The 19,905-nt window shown below is 44.3% G+C and overlaps 1 protein-coding gene across 3 annotated transcripts in view; it reads left to right on the top strand.

Annotated features, from left to right (window-relative positions):
- LOC137377682 (ecto-NOX disulfide-thiol exchanger 2-like) overlaps positions 1-19,905 on the top strand; it is a 300,072-nt gene that overhangs the window by 197,031 nt on the left and 83,136 nt on the right. For all 3 annotated transcript variants that reach the window (XM_068047599.1, XM_068047601.1, XM_068047600.1), the window contains 3 exons: positions 6,052-6,207; positions 15,553-15,759; positions 16,348-16,581. In XM_068047599.1, coding sequence (XP_067903700.1) covers positions 6,052-6,207; positions 15,553-15,759; positions 16,348-16,581 — 597 coding nt within the window. The remainder of the gene's footprint in view (positions 1-6,051; positions 6,208-15,552; positions 15,760-16,347; positions 16,582-19,905) is intronic.

Here is a 19,905-nt window from a genome sequence, read left to right on the forward strand (position 1 = left end):
ATTTTAGTGTATGTACATGGGCTCGGAAGTCTCTTTGGACCTCCACTGTTACAAGCTTTTCACCATTTAGCATACCCTCTACTATTTTCTTTAGGCCCAAAGTGGATGACCTCACATTTGCTTGCATTTGGCACAGTTTTGCCCATTCGCTTAATCTGTTAATATCTCTTGGTAGTTTTATGTTTTCATCTACACAGCTTATAGGAAGATAGGAACAGGAGTAGGCCATTCAGCCTCTTGAACCTGTCCCGCCATTCAATGAGGTCATGGCTTATCTGCGGTCTGACTCCATATACCTGCCTTTGGCCCATATCCCTTAATATCTTTGCTTAACAAAAATCCATCTATCTCACATTTAAAATTAACAACTGTTCTAGCTTCAGCTACTGTTTGTGGGAGTGAGTTCCAAACCTCTACCATCCTTTGCGTGAAGAAGTGCTTCCTAACATCGCTCCTGAATGGTCTGACCCTAATTTTAGACTATGCCCCCTAGTTTTAGAATCTCCAACCAGTGGAAATAGTTTATCTTTATCTAGTCTGTCTTTTCCTGTTAATATCTTCGATCAGATCACCCCTTAACCTTCTAAATTCTAGTGAAAACAGGCCTAATTTGTGTAATCTCTCCTTGTAACTTAACCCCTGTAGTCCGGCTATTATTCTTACAATGCCACTTAAATTTGTGTCTTCGGCAAACTTGGATATATGCTTTCTATTCAGTCATCTTAAGTTGTGAATAAATGTGGCGAATAATTGAGGCTCCAACACAGATCCTTGCGGGACACCACTTGTCACATCCTGCCAATTAGAGTATTTGGTTCGTATCTCTATTTTCTGTTCTCCTGCTGCTCAGCCAATTTCCTAACCAGGTCAACAATTTACCTTCAATTCCTTGAGCTTCAACTTTGTCTCCTATAAGGGACCCAGTTATCTAATCAAATGTCTTCTGGGAGTTCATTGTCATAACATCCATAGACATTCCCCTGTCCAGTACTTCAGTCACCTCTTTAAAAACAATTCAATCAGGTTTTTCAGGCATGACCTACCCTTTACAAATCAATGTTGGCTCACTGATCAGCTGGAATTTTCAAACTATTCAGTCTATGATTAAGGATAGAGTGACTGAAGTAATTTCCCGACAACAGATATTAAGCTTACTCGTCTATAATTTCCCTGGTTTCCCTCCCTCATCTTAAATAAAGGAGTCACATGTGTAATTTTCCAATCTAAGAGTGTTCCCGAATTGAGAGAATTTTGGAAGATTGTAGTTAGGGCATCTGCAATGTTCTCACCAACTTCCTGTACTTAAAACTTTCTTTTTCGGGAAAAGCTTATTATGGGATGTCTAGTTCGCCTATCTGATGGTCTCCTGAGATGCAAGTGGAGAAATGAGGTGCCTCCTACAATAGATCTTGGGCAGATTGATGTGATGGGTTCCATAGTCTGGGAATCATGGCCACAATTGCACTTTGGGCTATTCCTGATCTTTCACTTGTGGAACAGGTAGCTGCAAAATCCATGCCTATGCAGATTTCGTTGAGCACTGTCCACTGTCTTCAAGAGAGGCCAAAGCCAGGGAACTCTGCTGATAGGTCAGTGATGAGATGTTTTTTTTATGCTGCCTGCATCCCACAATTCTGCCCATCTGAATAATGGATTGATACCAGCTGCATGAGTATATTAGCTGCTGTTTCCCAGAAGGGCCGATGGGATTTTAAGTGTTTTCTTGTTAGGATTTTGATGTCCTTGTGAATGGGAATGTCGTTGTTGCTCATAACTTTTTCCATCTCACAGAGCATGATGGCATTGTGGCGAATGGCAGGAGGCATAATATGGGACAGCAGTGGGGACCACACAGCTGGAGCAGACTTAAGTATCGCTGACGCCGTCCTTGTGCCAGTGTTTAGCTGCATGTCTACTATCTTTGCGTGGCGGCTGCAGGACTATGAGGCAGAGCAGTATTCTGCAGCAGAGTAGACTATGGCCACTGTTGTGGTGCACAATATTTTGGCTGCACTCCCATGAAGTTCCAGAGAGAGTCTGGACCAGGTTTACCCTGGTTTTTACTTTTTGGTCAGAGATGATGAGATGAGGCAGATAGGTGAGAGTCCTGTTCAGGGTGACACACAGGCATTTTGGGTGAGGGTCATAGGTAAGTTAACTTCCATAGAAGGAAACATTGAGTTCTTTCCAGGCAGCATTATTGTTCAGCTGGAACACCAACACGACGGTCTTCACTGGGTTGGGGCAGAGGCACCATATCTGGAAGAAGCACTGCCATAGGTCCAGGTTGCTGGTGAACGTCCTGCTCATTTCCTCTAGTGTTGCCTGCGTCAGCAGTGCTATGTCATTGGCATAGAGGAGCTTCCAGGATACCTGGCTTGTCTGCTGTATAAATGCTGACAAAGGCCAGTGTGAGCACCCACCCTGTGGTGGACCATTGTTGAGTGTCTGTGTTCGGCTGGTCTTGTCACCAAGATAAACATGGAACTTACGGTACTTGATAGGGTGTTGATAAGTCTAAGCTTTTTGCAGCATTGAACCACTGTTGAAAGCTTCAGTAGCAGGCCTTCATGCTAGACAGTGTTAGTATATGAAGGCAGCTCCTACTTGAGCTGCTTCTGGAACACTGCCGAATTGGTGGTGGTGACTGCAAGGACCTTGTCAAAGCAGCTTCTTTCTTCTCTGCAGCCTGCCTGCTCGTTGGGAGGGTGGCTTCTAAAACCGTCTTTATCCAGTTAAGGACAAGCCATTCAACCACCATATAGACCGTAGACAGAAGGAGAGTTGGATGATAGCTTTTGGGATCGTGTGCTGCTTTCTCTGACTTTAGGATAGCAATGACTTTGGAATAGAGCCGGGCTTCTGGGATTATCCCAATTTTGAAGCAAGTTTGACAAGCCATCCATTTTGGCCCTGGTCTGAAGAATTCTGGGTAGATACCATTGAGCCTTCCCAGACTTGGCAGCTGTCAATGTTGTGTCCCCATCTTCGGTGGTGAAGGCAGGTCCCAATGGCATCTGCACTGATCTTTGGTGTCTTGTGTCGAGGTAGTGAGGTGGTTCCAAGCTGGTGAAGCAAGTTCCAGGGTTTCCTGCTGAAACTTACGGAATCCAGGCTTTCAGTTATTTATTGCCATTGCTTGAGGAGTTGACGCTAACCTACACGAGGTCTCCCTGTGTGTGCTAGTTCATCAAGACGATGGCTGAACACCCGAAAATAACCACCTGGTCTGAAAAGCCTGAAAGCAGCAAACCAGAATCCTATAAAACCGTGGAATAGAAACTATCTGGTCCTGGTGATTTGTCACTCTTTAGTGCCATTAGTTCCTTCATTGTTATTTTGCTTATGCTAATTATGGTGAGTCCATATCCCTGATTCTGTATTCGTTTCCTTGGGAAGCCTGGCATACTATTCTCCTCCTGTACTGTAAATATTGACGCAAAGTAATTATTCAATATGACTGCCATTTCTTTATTTTAGTTGGTAATATCGTTTTCAGTTTTCAAGGGACCCACTTTGCTCCTGACTACCCTCCCTAAACTAATTGTAACCATTTTTGTGTTGATTTTGATATTCCTTGCAAGTTTATTCTCATGACTCCCTTTTTGTAGCTCTTACTATCTGTTTCATGCTCTTACTATCTGTTTCATCATGTTTTATAGTTCTTTGTATCTTTCCCAGTTACCAGGATCACTGCTAGTTTGCTGATTCTGGGACCTAGTTTTGCAGTAAAATATCCTGTGCACACTCAAATTCGCTATATTTATGACATGAGCTAGTCATCAACAATAACAGCAACATATCTTTAGATAGCACCTCACAGGAGCATTATAAAACCAAGTATGACATTGAGCCACAGAAGGAGATATTAGGTCAGATGACCAAAAGCTTGGTCAAAGAGGTAGGTTTTAAGGAGCGTCTTCAGGGAGGAAAGCGAGGTAGAGAGGCAGAGGTGGCGGGAGGGCATTCCACAGGATAAGGCCTAGGCAACTGAAGGTACAGCTGTCAATGGTGGACCAATTAAAATTGGGGATGCACAAGAGACCAGAATTAGAGGAGCACAGATATGTTGGAGGGTTGTGGGAATGGAATAGATTACATAGGTATGGAGAGGCTAGGAAGTGGAGGGATTTGCAAACAAGGATGAGAAATTTAAAATCAATAGGTTGCTTGACTGGGAGCCACTGTACATCAACGGGAATGGGGCTTGGTGCGAGTTAAGACACGGGCAGCAGAGTTCTGGATGACCTCAAGTTTACGGAGTGTAGAATGTGGGAAACCAGCCAGGAGTGCATTGGAATAGTCAAGTCTAGAGGTAACGAAGGCATGAAAAAGGGTTTCAGCAGCAGGTGAGCTGAGATGGGGCGAAGTCAGGCAATGTCACAGAGGTGGAAATAGGTCTTAATAATGGCACGAATATGACGTCGGAAGGTCATCTCTGGGTGAAATGTGATAACAAGGTTGTGGATAGACTGGCTTAGTCTGAGACTGTTGCCAAGCAGAGGGATAGAATCAGTAGTTCGGGAACAGAGTTTGGAATGGGTACCGTAAACAATGGCTTCAGTCTTCCCAATATTTAATTGGGGGAAATTTCTGCTCACCCAGTACTGGATGTCGGATAAACAGGTTTATAATTTAACTGCAGTGCCAGTCTGCTTATCCCAATCTATATCAAAGTTAAAATCCCCCATTGCTATCTGCTTGTCTAATCTCTGCATTTATGCATTCTACCACTTCACAGCTTCCACTACAGTCTTAAATCCTTTTATATTTCTTAATTTTACCCATTAAGTCTCCATTGTCTGCTTACTTTTTGTTATATCCCCTCTAATCATCGAAGTGATTTCATCCTCAATAACTAAGGCTTACACCTCTCCCCTAGCAATTTCCCTTTCTATCCTGTAGACATTATAACCTGGTATATTTAGTTTGCAGTCCTAACCATTTTGCAGCCATGTCTCAGAAATGGCTATCCTGTAAATTGAATTTATGCCTACAGTTCATTCAATTTGTTCCTTATATACTGTGCTTGTATAAAGAATGCTTATTTGGGCCATGCATCCTAACCTGTCCTTCTGCTTTAATGTTTTAATAAATGTTTCTTATTTCTCACTGGTTTAATAACTTTACATCTTGTAGTTTTCTCCAACACACACAACTATAATTATTAACACTCGCTTAATTCAATGAATGTAACTTAACCTTTGGTATAAAAACTGAACTGAACCCCGCCCCCAGCCCCGCCCCATTCAGTGGATTGTTTGCTTGCTGTAAACAAAACAACTCCTCGAACTACCCACCTGCATTCTCCTCAACCTGACAAAAGCTTTCCTGTGCAGTTTATGTTTGAAAACCAGACTGGCTGAGTGTTCTTTTTATTTATGGTTTACAACCATAAGGGGGAATCTTTGCCAGCACTCCTGCCAAGCAGCTGGCAACTAGGAGTAGGACCTCCCAACACAATAATCAGTTGTAACAGGCTAACAAATTGTTTATTGTTTGTAGTCTTAGCATTTTAATCGCCCTTTTGTCTCTGTACCTTTTATTTTAAACCCGAGTGAATACACTCTGCTTTAATATACATCATTTAAATGTTACCTTTTCCCAAAATCCTTTCAGTGGAAAAATTAGCCAAAACTTTCAAAAGTTGAGTCTGCCTTTAATATCATTAATAATTCCAAAACACTTTATGAAGGTAAAATTGTATACCACGCAGCAATGGGATGTGACTTAACGCAGATCAAAGAGAAAGATTTTGAGGAACAAAATGGAGGGGAATGGCTTTTCAGAGTTTGGGACCACGATTGCAGATAGAGCAGAAAGAGGGGGCTGCAAAGGAGGACAGAATCAGAAGTGTGCATTCTGGCGCATAAGACTGTAGGAAAAAAACAAGGCCAAGAATCGGTTTGTAGATTGAATAAGGGTTTTCAATTCAAACATAAATGAAGGTTGATGAAAGACTAATGTGGCTTAAGAGGTGCTTTTCACCTATCAAAGTGCAAGTGGTTATAAAGGTTATCAAACTTTTTTCATTTCTGTATCCCTCTACAGAGTTTGACCGAGGCCTTAGCATGATGACCGGAATTGCACCCATTAATCCAATGATGCCTGGATTGGGCATCGTCCCACCTACAATTCCTCAGGACATGCTTGTAGTCAAGGAGATCATCCATTGTAAAAGCTGTACACTTTTTCCTCCAAATCCAAGTAAGTGTGTGAGTAGGAAGAGAGTAGCTAATTGCTGATGGCAATTCATAGTTCTTTTTCATGATTTACTTCTAACTTGCATGCAGTTTAGCTTCTGATGGATTTTTGTGAACAGTGAGTTTACCAACAAAAGGCGAGGTTTGACTTGTAAATCAGGGCTGAAGGATAGAAGAGTGAAAAGCTTCAGTGCACTAAATAAATTTCCTTCAGTGTACTTTTAATTGCTGTATTCCCCTTGAGGGCAAACCAATTGTAACATTGTCATAAAATCTGATGATAGCTAGAGAAAGAGAGGGGTGGGGGGAGCAGAGAAAGAGAGGGGTGGGGGGAGCAGAGAAAGAGAGGGGTGGGGGGAGGCAGAGAACGAGAGAGGGGGGCAGGCAGAGAACGAGAGAGGGGGGCAGGCAGAGAACGAGAGAGGGGGGGAGGCAGAGAATGAGAGAAGGGGGGGAGGCAGAGAATGAGAGAAGGGGGGGAGGCAGAGAATGAGAGAAGGGGGGGAGGCAGAGAATGAGAGAAGGGGGGGAGGCAGAGAATGAGAGAAGGGGGGGAGGCAGAGAATGAGAGAAGGTGGGGAGGCAGAGAATGAGAGAGGGGGGGAGGCAGAGAACGAGAGAGGGGGGGGAGGCAGAGAACGAGAGAGGGGGGGGAGGCAGAGAACGAGAGAGGGGGGGGAGGCAGAGAACGAGAGAGGGGGGGGAGGCAGAGAACGAGAGAGGGGGGGGAGGCAGAGAACGAGAGAGGGGGGGGAGGCAGACCGAGAGGGGGCAGAGAGAGAGAGGTGGGGGGCAGAGGGAGAGAGAGCGAGTAAGTCATTGACAACAATGGAAAGGCACCTCATTAACTGTGCCAGTTCTTCCTAAGTTCCTTTCACAGATAAATTTAGGTATAGTTGAACTTTGGTATGCATTCGAAAATATTGGCTGTTCAAATACCTTTGAAACAGTCTTAACATTTCTTGAAAATTTTCATAGTTTTATTTTAAAAATTTGCTGCAGATAATAAATCCGTTTGTTCCTGATTTCTAATGAGTGAAAAGTAAATAAAGACACAGAGAATCGTACAAATTTAGCTATCTAATTTTCTAATGCATGGTATTATCAATGGCTACGGGGTCGCGCCGGAGCCATGGTGCCCGCTTTGGGCGACTATGAGCGTGTGCCAAAGGCCCAGCGAGACCTCGGGGCACCCCCCACCCCCCCCCGGCCCGGCTGGCCTTGTGCGGAAAATCCTTGATTGGATCCCGGGAGAAAAAGCTCCAAATCGCAGACGGCCATAGCGCCCACTTCGCACCCCCTGGCCTGTTGGAAGACCTTGCACAAAACAACGACTGTCGGAAGGCTGCCATCATTAACAATGAGCTCAGTTGACTTAATGTGGACAGTGCAGGACTTCAGGAGACAAGCCTCCCTGCGAGCGGATCTCTGAGAGCAAGACTATACCTGCTGGCAGGGTAGGGATCCTGAAGAACCGAGACAGCATGGAGTGGGCTTCGCCATCAGAAACTGTTTGCTCACCATGGTAGAGCCACCTTCAAATGGCTCGGAACGCATACTGTCCATCCGACTGCTCACTGCCTCTGGTCCAGTACATCGATGCTCCAACACGCTGCTCCCCACCTGAAGCTGGAGACCAGTTCTATGAGGAACTCCATAATATCATTAGTAGCATTCCTAATACCGATCATTTTTTCCTGCTGGGGGACTTTAATGCCAGGGTTGGGGCCAACCATGACTCATGGCCCTCCTGCCTTGGGCACTATGGCATTGGAAGGATGAATGAGAATGGACAGAGACTGCTGGAGTTGTGTACCTATCACAACCTCTGCATCACCAGCTCGTTCTTTCATACTAAACCCTGTCACCAGGTTTCACGGAGACACCCAAGATCACGTTGTTGGCACCAGCTGGACCTCATCGTCACAAGGCAAGCCTCTATAAACAGTGTCCAAATCACACGCAGCTTCCACAGTGCAGACTGTGACACCGACCGCTCGCTGGTGTGCAGCAAAGTTGGACTCAAACCAAAGAAGCTACATCATTACAAGCAGAAAGGCACGTCAGCACTAACAATTTCTTATCCACAGCTGTTAAATAAGTTTCTAAATTCACTTGAAAAAGCCCTTCAAAACACTGCTGCAGGGGATGCAGAGACGAAGTGAGCCCACATCAGAGACTCCATCTATGACTCTGCAATGACTACCTTTGGCAAACGTGAGAAGCAGAATGCAGACTGGTTTCAATCTCATTTTGAAGAGCTGGAACCTGTCATAGCCGCTAAGCGCACTGCACTGCTGAGCTACAAGAAAGGCCCCAGCGAGTTAACATCCACAGCACTTAAAGTAGTCAGAAGCGCTGCACAAAGAACAGCCAGGCACTGTGCAAATGACTACTGGCAACAAGGCTACAGGCCAAGTGAGGGGAAATGGGATTAGTTAGGATGGGTGCTTGATGGTCGGCGCAGGCGCGTTGGGCCGAAGGGCCTGTTTCTGTGCTGTAAAACACTCTGACTATGCAGTCGTATTCAGCTGGCCGGAAACATCAGAGGAATGTATGATAGCATCAAGAGAGCTTTTGGGCCAACCATCAAGAAGATCCCCCCCACCCCCCTCCCAAGTCTAAATCAGGGGAAACGATCACTGACCAACACAAGCAAATGGACCGCTGGGCGGAGCACTACCTAGAACTGTACTCCAGGGAAAATGATATCACTGATGCCGCCCTCAATGCAGCCCAGTCTCTGCCAGTCAAGGATGAGTTGGACGAACAGCCAACAAAATCAGAACTCAGTGATGCCATTGATTCTCTAGCCAGTGGATAAGCCCTGGAAAGGACAGCATTGTTTACCCCTGAAATAATCAAGAGTTCCAAGTCTGCTATACTCTCAGCACTCCATGAACTGCTTTGACTGTGCTGGGATGAAGGAGCAGTACCACAGGACATGCACGATGCCAATATTATCACCCTCTATGAGAGCAAGGGTGACTGCAACAACTACCCTGGAATCTCCCTGCTCAGCATAGTGGGGAATGTCTTTGCTCGAATTGTTTTAAACAGACTCCAGAAGCTGGCTGAGCGTATCTACCCTTAGGCACAGTGTGGCTTTCGAGCAGAGAGATCCACCATTGACATGCTGTTCTCCCTTCGCCAGCTACAGGGGAACTGCGACAAACAACAGCTGCCCCTCTACGTTGCTTTCATAGATCTCACCAAAGCCTTTGACCTCATCAGCAGATGTGGCCTCTTCAGATTACTGGCAAAGATTGGATGTCCACCAAAGCTACTAAGTATCATCACCTCATTCCATGACAATATGAAAGGCACAATTCAGCATAGTGGCGCCTCATTTGACCCCTTTCCTATCCTGAGTGGCGTGAAACAGGGCTGTGTTCTCGCACCTACACTGTTTGGGATCATCTTCTCACTGCTGCTCACACATGCGTTCAAGTCTTCAGAAGAAGGATTTTTCCTCCACACAAGATCAGATGGCAGGTTGTTCAACCTTGCCCGTCTTAGAGCGAAGACCAAAGTACGGAAAGTCCTCATCAGGAAACTCCTCTTTTGCTGACGATGCTGCATTAACATCCCACACAGAAGAGTGTCTGCAGAGACTCATTGACAGGATTGCGGCTGCCTGAAACTAATTTGGCCTCAAGAAAACGAACATCATGGGACAGGACGTCAGAAATGCTCCATCCATCAATATTGGCGACCACGCTCTAGAAGTTCAAGAGTTCACCTACCTGGGCTCAGCTATCACCAGTAACCTGTCTCTCGATGCAGAAATCAACAAGCGCATGGGAAAAGCGTCTGCTGCTATGTCCAGACTGGCCAAGAAGATGTGGGAAAATGGCGCACTGACACAGAACACAAAAGTCCAAGTGTTTCAAGCCTGTGTCCTCTGTACCTTGCTCTACGGCGGAGAGGCCTAGACAACATATGTCAGCCAAGAGCAACGTCTCGACTCATTCCATCTTTGCTGCCTCCGGAGAATCCTTGGCATCAGGTGGCAGGACCGTATCTCCAACGCAGAAGTCCTCGAGGCGGCCAACATCCCCAGCATATGTACCCTACTGAGCCAGCGCGCTTGATATGTCTTGGCCATGTGAGCTGCATGGAAGATGGCAGGATCCCCAAGGTCGCATTGTACAACGAGCTTGTCACTGTATCAGACCCACCAGCCGTCCATGTCTCCGTTTTAAAGACGTCTGCAAAGGCGACATGAAGTCCTGTGACATTGACCACAAGTCGTGGGAGTCAGTTGCCAGCGATCGCCAGAGCTGGCGGACAGCCATAAAGGTGGGGCTGAAGAGTGGCGAGTCGAAGAGACTTAGCAGTTGGCAGGAAAAAAGACAGAAGTGCAAGGAGAGAGCCAACTGTGTAACAACCCCAACAACCAATTTTTTCTGCAGCACCTGTGGAAGAGTCTGTCACTCTTTAATTGGCCTTTACAGCCAATCCAGGTGCTGCTCCACATACCTCCGACCACCTCTGGGCGCTTACCCATTGTCTCTCGAGACAAGGAGGCCAAAGAAGAAGACTGGTAGGATAGTTGATGTGGTTTTCTATTTTTAGTATATTTACAGATCTTTCCCCTGCAGGTGGAGTAAGTGAGGAACAATAATTGAGGAGCAGTAAGACAACACAATAGGTCAAAATTTGTTGGAAACTTAACACACCAATGATCCATCAATGGCATACACCATTGTTCAATTCTAAAAGTTCCTAGAAATAACAGAATAAGCACGATGTGCTATTAATTGCACTGCACCATAATTTGCTGGGACTTTTGCACCAATGGGAAGCAGAGGCCATTGTTGGCCTGCAGCACTCGGCACTCTGCATGGGTTGGGCTTGTCTCGGGTGACAGAGTCTGGTGCCCATAGCATTGGGTGCTGGGCTGTTTGCAAGGATGAGCACTGCAAACCATTAGTGCTTATTCCCAGGAGAGTTGCCAAGGCAAGTTTGTCTCTGCAGTGACAATGCTCTGGAGGCCGACTGATCAGCTGGTATAGGTCTCTTACACCCTGTCTTTGTGGACCTCCATGATGGAACGCAGCGGCTCCTATGGAGAGAGGGCCGGGAGCCTGCTGTGCCTGCTCGTGAAGCTCGATGAGGTGATGGACAGCACCAACCACGCCAAGAAGGGCCTACCTGCATTAGAGAGTGTACTGGACTCGCCTCAGCTACTTCAAAATGTCCAAGCGGCAGTCTCAGCGAAAACTACGGCTGTCTAGGGAGGCCATTACCGACTTATATACCATGTTGCACTGGGGACATGTGTGGGATCTCCCAGTCAGTGTCACAGCACTGCATCAAGGGAGTAACCAATGTTTTGTTCAAGAGGACCGGCGACTATGCATTACCAGACCAACCATGACCGACAGAGAGGGTCATTGGCTTTGGGGCCATTGCTGAATTCCATCAGGTGCAAGGTATGATAGACTGCACGCATGTCCAGCCGCCTTCATCAACAGAAAGGGCTTCCGTTAAATGCTCACCTGGTTTGCAACCACCGAAAGCTTATCCTGCAAGTGTGTGCCCACTTTCTGGGAGTCAGCCACGACATTTACATGCTCCGGCAGTCCCAAGTGCCACAGTCTTTCATGCCCCCTGCTCGCCTTCAGGGATGGATTCTCAAGGATGAGGGCTACCCATTGAAGACGTGGATACTCACGCATGTGAGGAACTCTCGCACTGCAGCACAGGAGAGGTACAACACTTGCCACAGCTCCACCAGAGCGCCCAGCTTCATGTGCTCTGACGCATCTGAGACACATATTTACAATGGCAGCCGAATGAGGCAGCAAAGGTGAAGGCAGCAGCTAATACATTTATGAGTGCTTCTACGTCCAATCTCTTTATACCTCCATTCCCCACCAGGACACTTCGAGGGCTCTCCACCTCTTCCTTAAACAGAGGCCCAAACAGTCCCCATCCACCACCACCTGGCTGTACTTGTTCTCACATTGAACAACTTCTCCTTCAACTTCACTCACTTCCTTCATGTAAAAGATGTTGCTATGGGTACCCCCATATGTCGAACATTCCTTGTTCCAGTCCTACTCAGGTCCCCTCCCCTACTCTTTTTCCGGTACATTGATGACTGTATCGGTGCCATTTCCTGCTCCCACCCGGAACTGGAAAATTTTATCAACTTTGCTTCTGATTTCCACCCTTCTCTCACCTTTACGTGGTTCATCTCTGACACTTCCCTTCCCTTCCTCGACTTCTTGTCTCCATCTCTGGGGATAGGCTGTCTACTAATATTCATTATAAGCCCACCGACTCCCACAGCTACCTCGACTACACTTCTTGACACCCTGCCTCCTGTATGGACTCGATTCCATTCTCCCAGTTTCTCCGTCTCCGACGCATCTGCTCTGATGATGCAACCTTCCACGACAGTGCTTATGATATGTCTTCCTTTTTCCTCAACCGAGGATTCGCCCCCCCACTGTGGTTGACAGGGTCCTCAACCGTGCCCGGCCCATTTCCCACACCTCTACCCTCACCTTTTCCCCTCCCTCCCAGAACCACGACAGGGTTCCCCTTGTCCTCACTTTCCACCCCACCAGCCTTCACATCCAAAGGATCATCCTCTGCCATTTCCGCCACCTCCAGCATGATGCCACTACTAAACGCTTCTTCCCCTCCCCTCTCCTGTCAGCATTCCAAAGGGATTGTTCCGTCCGCGACACCCTGGTCCACTCCTCCATTACCCCCACCACCTCGTCCCCTTCCCTTGCAGTCGCAGGAGGTGTAATACCTGCCCATTTACCTCCTCTCTCCTCACTATCCAAGACCCCAAACACTCCTTTCAGGTGAAGAAGCGATTTACTTGTACTTCTTTCAATTTAGTATACTATATTTGCTGCTCACAATGTGGTCTCCGCTACATTGGGGAGACGAAACGCAGATTGGGTGACTGCTTTGCGGAACATCTCCGCTCAGTGTGAAAGCATGACCCCGAGCATCCGGTTGCTTGCCATTTCAACACCCCCCACCCCCTGCTGTCATGCCCACATCTCTGTCCTGGGCTTGCTGCAGTGTTCCAGTGAACATCAATGCCAGCTCGAGGAACAGCATCTCATTTACCGGTTAGGCACACTACAGCTTGGCAGACTGAACATTGAATTCAATAATTCCAAAGCATGACGGGCCCCCTTTTTACTTTTATTTTTCGTTGTATTTTCTTTTTTATTTGTTTGTTTTATTTTAGTTTGTTTCTACTGTGCCTACCCACTTTTTTTCATGTTTGTGCTTGATGCCAGTGCTGTTCATTTTTCTGTCAAATTGACACCCTCTCTACTAACGCTTTGTCTTTCAGCACACCATTAACATACCGTTTGCCTTTGCTCCATGACCTTCTGGTCAGTTATTCTCTGTGACCTTGTCCTATCAACACCTCTTTTGTTATCTCTTGCCCCACTCCCACCTTATTTGCTTATAATGTATTACATTTCTAATATTTGCCAGTTCTGATTAAGGGTCACTGACCTGAAACGTTAACTCTGCTTCTCTATACACGGATGCTGACAGACCTGCTAAGTATTACCAGCATTTCTTCTTTTTATTTTAGTTTCTGTTGATTGTTGACCAGTTTCTTTTACAGTTTTAATGCTCGAAGTTAAATTCTAAGTATTAAACTGAATTTCAGTTTGAGACCTACTTGCACACTGTTTACCAGAGTGTTCCAAATTCTCAACTTTACGCTCTATAGTGCATTTCATTTATTACAACTCTGTACCACACCATGCGTCAACAGGTAACTGTTTATCTTTGTACATGTAGGATTGTGAACACAAAGAAATAAAGGCAAGATTGAGATATACAATTGAACTTCTTTTCAGTGCCACAGTGTAATATGATCAAGCAACATCAGTATAAAAACAGTCGGGAACAAAGAAACAGTATCAAGAGACAACTACTGAAATCTTTTAAAACCAGTAGGCACAACTGATGCAGTTGTTGGGCCACAATGTAGCAGGTGCAACAAGGAAGGTAGCCAAGACTAAAAGACGAGCAGTGGAAGCACCATGTTGAGTTGATCAGTTATGAAGGACTGCATAATATTTGAAATTGTACAAAACTTTCCTGTTATAACACTAAATGGAAATTTGTTCAATAATGAACAGTTTTTGAAGGAACAATAATACAACATTGTATAAAAGAACTTCAAACTATTTACCAGCAAATCTGTTGTACTATGAGTTAACTGAGGTACCACTGAGGATAAGGATAAGCAGGAGGAAGTGGTTTCTGGAGGCAGGGGGCCTCCCTACTCCATTACGACTGTGAGAACATAAAAATGTGGGGTGGTTTGCAAAAGGTGCAGGTGTCCATTGACACAAGACTTTGCAAGCATCACAATATTTTCTTCATAGGAGACATAGAGCTGTCAAATACATCAGCAGCGCACTTTGTAAAAGCTATTTTCCCCCACCCCCACCCCCACCCCAACAGACTTTTATGATGTTAAATTGCTTTTCAGCTGTGCCATGAAAAAAATCATCAGTCTAAAAGCATCTGATCATTTCCCTCATCTCTAAATACTGAATTAAAAGGATTCATTTCGAGTTCAAATTTTTTCTTTTAAAAAAAACTTTGCCTGCTCCAGGCAGGCTGTTGTACTTCTTCCAGCACTGGTCATGTGAACATGTGTGGCACTCTTGGTCCTGGCTTCCTCCCTCCATGCCACCTGACTCAACTTGTGAGAAGCCCTTACCCTTGGTCTTCCCAGTAGTCAGCCAGTCTTGCCAAAGCTTCAACTCATCCAGTCAGTCGAGTGTCCAAAGTACTGGACCCCTTTCTTCGTGTCCTTTCAAACATCTCTGGAGAAAAGAGAATGTGCAAGACCTGGAAATTACTTTTTTCAGTATTTTACAAACTTTTTCTTAATGAAATTAACTGTTAGAAATTGATTTAAGTTGATTTAAGACAATGCAGCTCACTTCATGCCCAGTGCCAAGACTCGATCTGAGTTATGATGTCAACAGGTATTTACAGTACTATTGGCCGGTCTGCGTGATAAGCCATTGGCTGTACCACGAACAAGGTCCCAAATTTGTCACTGAGCTCAGAGCATAGTAGCCGGGTTGATTTTCTGGCAAATTTTGGCAGAAATAAACTGCAAGGAGAACAGAGAGCACAAATGCCCGATTAATTGTTTACATCGCACATCACGCTATTTCAACAAATTCTGACCGATTTTCTTGGTAAAGCATTGAAGACAGCATTCAAAGAAGTCAGCAATTTAATATTTGAAGCTGTATTAGCTTCACATGTTTATATGTTTGTGTCTATAATCTCCAACAGTTTGAACTCAATGCTTTTTTTTATTTAGATCTCCCACCTCCTGCTATACGAGAAAGGCCTCCAGGATGCAAAACTGTCTTTGTTGGTGGCTTACCAGAGAATGCTTCAGAAGAGATGGTCACTGAGGTTTTTGGACAGTGTGGTGAAATCATAGCCATTCGTAAAAGCAAGAAGAACTTTTGCCATATTCGGTTTTCAGATGAATACATGATAGACAAAGCTCTTTTTTTGTCAGGTAATTTTTGTTCTGTTAACTTTTTTTGTTAGATTTTAAAAGCAGCATATTTAAAGTTTCACATTAAATAATCATAATTGCTGATCATGAACATTTTTTCATGATGGAGTTTAAAGGAGGAACATAGCTTTTAAAAGTCAAACTACAACAAAGAATTATGATCAACTAAAATGTTTTTCCTCTGTCTCTTTAGATGTTGTTTCCCCCTAATACTGATGAACAGGTGGCATTTAATTGCCACTTGAGGAATCTGAATTAACATCAGTTGATACAATCAGATTCATAATCTTACTAATTTCAACGGTGTAAATTGATTGTATAATTCTGTTGAACTTGGTCACTCTTCCAACAAAATTTCAAGTGATAGCATCAACAGTCACTATTTAAAGAAACATTCCCAGAAAGAGGGAATCATTCAGGAAAAAGTAAAACTTTCTAACAGTTTTTATAAAAAGGTGTTATTTTCCATTTTTGAGGTGGGGCATGTTCTGTAGTCTTTCAAAATCCATAGATCAATTATTGTTCTTTCCTATGCATTTCCATGTTTTGGTATGTGTGAGTATTTTGTATGCTTTTGGGCTTCAACAGGTTATCGAATAAGAATAGGTTCCAGTACAGATAAGAAGGACACAGGCCGCCTTCATGTTGACTTTGCCCAAGCTAGAGATGATCTTTATGAATGGGAGTGTAAACAGCGTATGATGGCAAGGGAAGAACGCCATCGACGAAGAGTGGAAGAAGAAAGATTTCGACTACCTTCACCTCCACCAATAGTGCATTACTCAGAACATGAAAGTGTTTTACTGTCAGAAAAACTTAAAGGTAACTTAAAAGTTCTGCGCCATAAGTCTTTTGTCCTTTGTTTAAAGCTTTTGAGGCCAACATTTTATGAGTGCTTCCAAAATAGAGTCTTTTTCACATCCAGCTATATATAAAATTTTTGTACCTAGCAGATGTCAGTCACATTTTTTCTTTTTACACGTGCCAGCCGACAGTAATAAATAATAACAGAACAATCTTAAAAGGAAAGTGTTAGAAAAAGAGATATAAAATCAGTCATTTTTTGCTGGTGGTTCCACTCCTGATGACCTAGTCTGTCGAGCCAGTTTCAGCAAGCAGCTGCTGATGGGCAGAAGTTTTCCTCAGTAACTAGCCTTTAGTTTCTTTTGGGATGCCTCTATTTCAACAATTTCCCCAAGAGGGAGCACCAAAACAGTAGTCTTCAAAGGGCAGTCTGTGACCAACTCAGCATGGTCAGGTACAGGAGGGTGTGACTGAGTGATGCAGGTACGAGAATCTAGAAGGTAGCATTGAACGAGCCTCAGTCCTTGTTGTCCAACAGGTTCTTGCAGCTTGTGTGGATGAGAGCAGGGACTGCAGGGAGGATGAGCAAACTGGCACCATGGTACGGGGGAGCCATTCAAGTTGGACTAAGAAAAGAATGTAATAGCAGTAGGGAGCAGTATAGTTAGCGGGATTGATACTGTTCTCTGCTGTTAATAGCGTGAGTCCTGAAGGCTGTATTGCCTGCCCGGTCCCAGGGATAACGACATCTCCTCAGGGCTAGAGAGGATCTTGCAGTGGGAGGGGAAAGATCAAGTTGACATGGTCCACGTAGGTTCCGATACATAGGGAGAACTAAGCAAGAGGTTCTGCTAAGGGAGTATGAGGGGCTGAATTAAAAAGCAGAACCGCAAAGGTGGTAATCTCTAGATTAATACCTGAGCCTCGAGAAAATTGGCATAGCGTCAGTAAGATGAGAGACTTGAGTGCATGGCTCAAAGATTGCTATGGGAGAAATGGGTTTCAATTCATGAGGCACTGGCACCAGTAGTCGGGAGGAAAAAGGAGTTGCTGCATTGGAACGGGCTTCACTTGAACCATGGTGGGACCAGTGTCCTGGCAAATCAAATAACTAAGGCTGTAGATCGAGCTTTAAAATAAATAGCTGAGGGAGGATTCAAGTGAGGTGTGATTTAGAAAGTTAAGGAAGAAGGACACGGCAAAGGTGCAAGGTAGAATCAGTTTGCGTGGAGATAAGAATGGTGGGAATAGCCTACAGGCCCCCTAAGAGTAGCTACATTGTGGGACAGTGTAAATCAAGACATAATGGGGGATTGTAAGAAAGGTACTGCAATAACTGTGGGCAAATTTAATCTTCATACAGATTGGACAAATCAAATTGACAAACATATGTATCAAATTGAAAAAAAAACGCATGTAATTCTGCAAAGATTAGTTGTAGGCCAGAGATTGGGAAAATTTTAGAAACCAGCAGAGGATGACTCTTAAAACCAGGAAGAAATTACAGTATGAGAATAAACTAGCAAGAAGTATAAAAACAGACAGTAAAAGCTTCTACAAATATATATATAAAAAAAGGAAGAGAATAGCTAAAGTAAGCATTGGTCCCTTAGAGGATGAGACTGGGGAATTAATAATGGTGACCAAAGAAATGATAGAAACTTTGAAAGGTATTTTGTATCTGTCTTCAAAGTAGAAGACACAAAAAGCATCCCAAGAATTTAGAAAATCAAGAGGCAAAAGGGAGAGAGGATCTTAAAACAATCATTGTCACTAGAGAAAAAGTACTAGGGAAACATAGAAAATAGGAGCAGGAGTAGGCCATTCGGCCACTCATCCAGCTCAGTAACCTGTCCCGCTTTCCCCCCATGTCCTTTGATCCCTTTCACCCCAAGAGCTATACCTAACTCCTTCTTGAAAACATAGTGTTTTGGCCTCAACTGCTTTCTGTGGTAGCGAATTCCACAGGCTCACCTCTCTCTGGGTGAAGAAATTTCTCCTCATCTCAGTCCTGAAAGTTTTACCCTGTTTCCTTAGACTATGACTCCCCCACCATCGGGAACATCCTTCCTGCATCTACCCTGTCAAGTCCTGTTAAAATTTTATAGTATATTAAAGTACTGAGAATAAAGGTTGACAAGTTCCCTGGAACTGATGGCCTGCATTTGAGGGTCTTAAAAGAAGTGGCTGCAGAGATAGTGGGATGCATTCGTTATAACTTTTCAAAATTTTCTAGATTCTGGAAAGGTCCCAGAGGATTGGAAAACTGCAAATGTAACATCTCTATTCAAGAAAGGAGGGAGACAGAAAGATGGAAACGATAGGCCAGTTAGCTTAACATCTGTCATGGGGAAAATGCTAGAATCCATTATTAAGGAAGGAGTAGCAGGATATTTAGATAATCATAATATAATCAGGCCGAGTCAGCACGGTTTTATTAAATGGAAATCATGTTTGACAAATTTATTAGAGTTCTTTGAGGATGCAACAAGCAGGGTGGATAAAGGGGAACCAGTAGATGTAGTGTACTTGGATTTCCAAAAGGCTTTCAATAAATTGGCTGAGGTGGATCGGGAAAATATATGAAAAGGTATGACAGTACTTTGGTAACAGATAGTCTTTAAAGAAATGTTACATAGTTGTCAGCAACTATACATTCCTTCAAGACACAGAAATCCCAAAAGTAAAGGCAGTCAACCATGGATAACAAAGAAAGTTAAGGATTATATAAGATTAAAAGAAAAGGTTTATATGAATGGGAAATCATGTTTGACGAACCTGTTGGAGTTTTTTGAGGATGTTACTAACAGAATTGAAAAAGGGGAGGCAGTGGATGTGGTATACTTGGATTTTCTGAAGGCTTTTGATAAAGTCCCCCACAGTAGGTTGGTTAGCAAAATTAAAACACATTGGATAGGAGGTAATATACTGACATGGATTAAGGATTGGCTAACAGGCAGAAAGCAGAGAGGAGGAATAAACGGGTCATTCTCGCGTTGGCAGGCTGTGACTAGTAGGGTACCACAGAGATCAGTGCTTGGGCCCCAGCTGTTCATAATATATATCAATGATTTGGATGTGGGGATCAAATGTAGTATTTCCAAGTTCACAGATGACACAAAACTAGGTGGGAACATGTATTGTGAGGAAGATGCAAAGCGGCTTCAAGGGCATTTGGACAGGCTGAGTGAGTGGACAAGAACATGGCAGATAGAATATAATGTGGAAAAATGTGAGGTTATCCACTTTGGTAGGAGGAATGGATGTGCAGAGTATTGCTTAAATGATAAGCAATTAGAAAGTGTAGATGTACAAAGGGACCTGGGTGTCCTTGTCAATAAA

This window comes from Heterodontus francisci, chromosome 15, assembly GCF_036365525.1.
Source record: "Heterodontus francisci isolate sHetFra1 chromosome 15, sHetFra1.hap1, whole genome shotgun sequence".
NCBI lineage: Eukaryota > Metazoa > Chordata > Chondrichthyes > Heterodontiformes > Heterodontidae > Heterodontus > Heterodontus francisci.